Genomic DNA, 6,000 nt, shown 5'->3' with positions numbered 1-6,000 from the left:
GAAGTCTGTGGCTGTGACCGTATGTGAACGTTGCCAACGCTTGTCATTCATCAAAATGGTTGCTTCAATAACAGGGTGGGCGCGAAATCCACTGCTTCTGTTGACTGAGGTATTAGAGCATGTGATGTTCAACGACTCCAACGAGACGCGTCGCCGGTAGTGGCTTGACCTATCTACAATCACGACATCGCGGTGCGGGTCAATGTCGTGGCGAGTTGACCAGAAGTGTTCGGCAATGGCCGAGTGTTCTATGTCCGCTAAGCGGATGGCTCTTTCGTGTTCCGAAAGACATTTGCCGAGCCGTCTCCCAGTTTCTCTGATGTAGCGGCTAGTGCAGTCACAGCAAGAGATGCGGTAGACTATACCACTTTCTAGTAAGGTGGGAACCGGTGTTTTCACTCTAGAGATGAGGGATCGCAACTTTCTGTCTGGGAGCTGTACGCACTTTATCCCATGTGATTTTAGGACCGTAGAAACCTGTTGTGATAGGTTTGGGTAGTATGGGATAAAGGCGCTCGCGGTTGATTCATTACCTTGGATGTTCCTGTTGGTCACATGTCTGTAGGTCACACCTGTGGAGGGTACTGGTGGGATAGCCACACCTCGCAAGAGCCGCCTTGACTTTAGCAATCTCGGTGCGCCTCTGATATACAGAACTAGAGTGGATCCAGGCACGGGTTAACAAGGTCCGTGCAGTACCAAGAAGATGGCTGCACGCGTGTGCTGACCCAAATTTGGTAAATTGGCCGGCACACATTGGTTTACGGTAGACAGTTGTCTTCAAGCTCGTGCACTCGCGTCGGACAAGGGTGTCTAAGTATGGTAGGGTATTGTCCGATTCTAGTTCGATGCTGAATTTATGAAAGGCGACAGAGAATTGAGGTGATCTAAGAGCCGGTCGCCTGAATCTCTGGAGATAACCACAAACACATCATCCACCTAGCGACACCAAAAGGTGATGGGATCTGGTACATTCGTAAACGTACGACCCTCTAAATCTTCCATCGCAATATTTTCCGTGACTGAACTAACTGGGGAACCCATGGCTGATAAGAAGAGAACTACATTTACTTTTCACTTCTATTAATCAAAAAACAAAAACGAACGTGCATGAAATATAACGCACCGTGTACGTTACATGACATGATTGTTTTTCTTAGGAATGGGAATGATGTTGCCTGTTTAAAAATATCTAGTTGTTTGCCTGATTGTATAGAGAGATTAAAGATATGGAGCAGTACCTGAGCAAGTTGAAGCATACACTTTCTCCAGACAGTAAGTGTAATATAATTGGGCCCAGAAGAGAATTCATTTGTGAGTTTGTAAAGTGAAAAGACTATGTCCTGAAAATTAATTTCAATAGTATTAAGGACATACCCCTTTAAGACGTGGAAGCTGCAGTCCCTGTTGTATTACATTTGATATAATAGCTCCTTCATATGTAAGGAGCCTTCCCGGGAAAACACGCCTGCAAAAAGCCCTGCCTTTTCTGGAAGGGTGATAAAAGTATGATCCTCAGTTTCTAGAATTTATGATGTGAAGTTATAGTATGATTATACTGTCGTGTTGTACGGTTATACAGTACATTCATGTTGTATGTATACTAAATGAATATGCTATACAAAATTCGAGACAAATTTAAGCAATTACCTTTCATAACATATATCATCATCTTTACATTCTTCCAGAAATATCTCATCATTATTATTTCTCATCATTATTATTATTTTGCACCCACCGCACTACCTTGTTGAAAAACTAGATCCTCCAATAGTCTCTTTTAAATAAATGGCGGTTAACTTTTTGATGGTGCCGTTTGTTTTGAAAGTAGTGCAAGAACAGGGAAATTCGTTAAGATAGCAAAGTTCGTTCTGCTGTTTGCGATAAGACTACTGTATTAACTGCACAGTATCCTTCGAAGCCTTAGTGAATTACGCTTTCCGACATCTTCAAAACTGGGCTGACCTCTACAGGCTACATTTCTCTAACAAAAACAAAATCATATTTCTCAAAGGCACCCCTCAGATCTCCAGACCACAGCAGATTAAACTCGCCAGTAAAACAATCCAACTTGCGACAGAGCTCAAATATTTCGGAATCATCCTGGACAACAAACTAAATTTATTTCCTCGCCTGTCCTACTTCCACTAAAAAGTATGTAACTATACAGCAATGATCAAACGCATCGACGATATTTTAACCGGGTTCGAATACCGTCAGTAGGGAAGGCGGTGATTATATCCACGTGTTACGCGGTACTATTAAACCACACTGCAACTGCTTATGTCAACATTGCAACAAAAACAGCAAAATAAAGAATACGTAGCATCTTCAAGTCATTTACATGTTGGAAAAGGGACAGCTTTTTATTAATTATCACCCCTAAATAGTTCATCTTGTCTACATACTTAAATGGCTGATTTCTCAATCTCGCTCTGCGGGTCTCTACTCAACTGCCACTCGACCAACGTCATTCGTTTTGAGCGAATCTCCAACTTATGTATTTCATACCAAAGTACTACACACTCTATGGTGTTTAATTTTTTTTCATTTATTAACACACGACTGTATATACATTCTCAAGAAACATAATAATCAATTTATATACAAATTTTATATACATACTCTTATATATGCTGTAGTCCTTGTGTACATATGCATGTGTGTGTGTCCTGGTATGAAGGGTGGCTCCTAAACATAAGCCCATATCCACCTATTACTCCTGATAGCTCGGAACCTCTGCAAAACAGGCCTGAAAAAAGTGTTGTGTCAGGCCATTTTGCCACCAGGGACCAACCAACACCTGGATCAAACATTCCTGTGTGCTATAATGAACAAATCCTGCACCCACCGGATGAAGTGCTATACCGGTAGGTGCCAGCAATCCCACCCCAAGGCTCCCCAGACTTGGAGGCCATCGAAAAAAAAAAAAAAAAAAAATTCCAACTAGGAACATTATACAATTATTTACATGTAAATAGCAAATACATATATACACTTAGAATCGTATTAACTTAACAGTAGCACTTGAACATTAACAGCACACTATATTCTCTAATTCCTTTCTTGTATTTTTTTTTTAATTATTAGTATCTCGTTTGTTGCTCGTTTCACGAGCCACCCCTTGGAGATCGGTAATCTAGAGGGTGATACTGTATTTAAGTTCTAAGGTTTAAAGGCGGGTCTTGTTGCCTTGGTTACATGGAGTAGCATGTTTACTTGACTTGTAAGGTACAGTATTTAGATAGTTACAATTTGCAGCGGGTAACACTGAAAAATTCAGTTTAACGTCTAATTTTATCTAATGTATACGATAGTATAATTTATTGCATTTTATTTATATTCGGGCTGTGATGTGTAATATTGCTATGCTTTTTTCTGCACAATTACATAAAATTATGCAACAAAACATTTAATTACAATAATAATATTGAGACGTTGTATTTGAGTTGTACATATATACATATTAAAAGCATAAAATTCAAATACCAACTGGATCGATGTGGATGTAATGACTACTCACATCTTTATTTCCATAAAGGATGGTGCTCAGAACACGAGACTTTAATCGTTAAAGTGATTTACAACAGTTTACTGCTCTTTTCATTATTGCTGACTAGTATCACGTGCTTTCCGTTACTATAAACAGTAAGCGTGCGATGGGGAAGGCTGCTAGGTTTCCTCTCAAGTGTGACGTAAAGTTCACGTGACGTTTGCAGAAATATATATGTATATATAAATACACGCTCTCCACGCGCGCACACAGTTACACACACGCACAGACACATATATACACCGAAAACGTCCTCCAGATTCCTATTCACCGAAATATACTGGTCTGCTAGAGTAAAAGCAGCCGTCAAATAAGACAGCAGCCAGTGCTAGTGAGTGAATCGTCTTCCTTCAAAATAATACTATTGGATTTTACCTTACTCAGTAAAGTGTTCTTCGATTCTTCATTATTGTTGTGCTGTTTTATGACCTTTTTTTACAAATTTACAAAAACATAATCCAGTTATGAAAGATTACTTAGTGGGATTTTTTCAATTTATATGAAGAGTGCATCGATGACGATTTCAAAGAAATGAAGCTAAATGTGTAATTTTTTCGCTTAACAGGAATGCAAAATCAGCGATTTGTGTGTGCCCTTTCACTATGAACAACTTGAAAATTCTTATCGAATATTCACTAAAAGGGAAAATTCTACATTGGAATAATAAGTAAGAAAAATGGATATCGGATTCTCCTCTATATTCTTAGGTAGTCTTTCAAAATCAGGTTTATGTCGAATTAGGGAAGTGTTTTGACGTAAAAGTGAGTGGTTAAAGTGACACATAAAAAATAAGTTGTAAAGGATACCTAAAGTTACCTAGAGGAGTAGGTGGAAACGTCACGTTTGTGCTGCTACACAGACGAACTAGTCTGCTGTTGCCAACTTTATTAGTTGTCAACCGTCTGCTTTAACAAGGCAGCAGTAGTAAGCTAAAACATGAAACTGTAAGTAATATGCTGTAAACTATTACCCAAAGTTTTTATTTGCTTAGATAATTACCGAACGATTTCAGTTGTCGATTTTTTATTTATTTTTTAAAAATTTTTGGTTTTATTGTTTACTTATTACTATTTTTAACAATTTGATTATTTATTTTGTGGCAGTTTTTGAAAGGTTGACTATAAGTCATAAAATTTAACAATTTTCATCTGTGGAGTTCTAATTCTTTCACATGTTAAACATGGTGGTATGCATGAAGTGTAGAATCCACTTGCATTTTTTCAGAAATAATGAACGTTAGTGTGTCAGTTTATATAAATAAATGTTCATTTTATACATTGGGCGTCCACAGAGGTCCAGGATCAGAGTATGATGGAGGGTAGAGTCCTGCATCGGGTCAGGAACCCGCGGGTCACCTGCCGTGCGTGTCGGGTGCGGTTACAATTTTTGAATGTAAATAATTTAACACAGTAATACCAAAAGTTAACATATTAACTCACAAAGTAACTTTTTTTTGGGAGTTTTTTTTCCATAGCTAATGATCATAGTTTTATTTTGTGAATTGAATTACAACGCTACTCTACTACTGATACCATTATAAATTGTGTAAATTAGTCTAAAAGATACGATCAGTTTTCTAGATTTAAAACTATTATTTTACCACATCTATCTCAAAATGTAGTTGCCTCGATACGAAAAGTAGAAAAAACAAACGTCCTTTTTCGATTTTCGAATTTTCTGTTATCATGGTGTTATTGTTATTACTGTATTTATATAGCACATTAATTCCACCTTCACTATATAAATCTAGTGCTTCATAATTAGAAATTGAATCTACACTAAACATGAAACCTTTCAGTACAGAACTGAAAGAAGAACGTCATTAAAAGTTTCCTAACTTTTAATGATGTTCATATTCATTTAATGAAATTTAAGCAGTTTTATGATCACAGAATTGTCTGCATTTTCGTTTTTTTTCTGTTTGAAAAAATCATTTTACAAAGTGTAGTATGTTCGTATCCACACTCCTTCTAGGTAATATGGATTTGATTTGAGTTGTTATGGTTTTGAGCAACTTAGGCCATGATGCGCCAAGTTTAGAGCTTGAAATAGAGATGCGTTAGAGTTTGAAACAGAAGTCGGAAACTGCGGGGGGGAGAGTTGGTAGACGTAGCTGTTCCAATTGTGAACGGCCAGTATAGTTTTTGCCTGTTAAGCGATCTGCATAAATTATACGGTATCATCCGGTCGCTGTTGCGGGTAACATTTTAGGGCAGGAGTCCCTAACTTTTAGAGAAGCGAGCCACATGAATTTTTGGAATGTTTGGCGGGCTGGAGAAAATTCCTAATTATTGAAAATTACATTCTCTGCATAACGTTAATGTTATGCAGAGAAACAAATATTATACCTACCTATATCTACAAATTCAAAAATAAATCGATGGATATGTAATATAAAATATACCAATTTGTTTATATCAAATTTTAATTACTACTTATTTATTGTA

The 6,000-nt window shown here is 37.4% G+C and overlaps 1 protein-coding gene across 1 annotated transcript in view; it reads left to right on the top strand.

Moving 5' to 3' along the window:
- The first annotated feature begins 4,265 nt into the window (after nt 1-4,265).
- Nucleotides 4,266-6,000, top strand: part of LOC150088348 (tau-tubulin kinase homolog Asator-like) — a 439,131-nt gene continuing 437,396 nt past the window's right edge. Inside the window, exon 1 of the mRNA XM_090369460.1 lies at nt 4,266-4,497. Coding sequence (XP_090225586.1) covers nt 4,490-4,497 — 8 coding nt within the window. The 5' untranslated portion in view covers nt 4,266-4,489. The remainder of the gene's footprint in view (nt 4,498-6,000) is intronic.

The sequence above is a fragment of the Mastigoproctus giganteus genome, chromosome 3, assembly GCF_048544385.1.
Source record: "Mastigoproctus giganteus isolate SK-2022 chromosome 3, ASM4854438v1, whole genome shotgun sequence".
Classification (NCBI taxonomy): domain Eukaryota; kingdom Metazoa; phylum Arthropoda; class Arachnida; order Uropygi; family Thelyphonidae; genus Mastigoproctus; species Mastigoproctus giganteus.
Note: the sequence above shows the minus strand (reverse complement) of the source record. Positions and strands in the feature narration are given on the sequence as shown.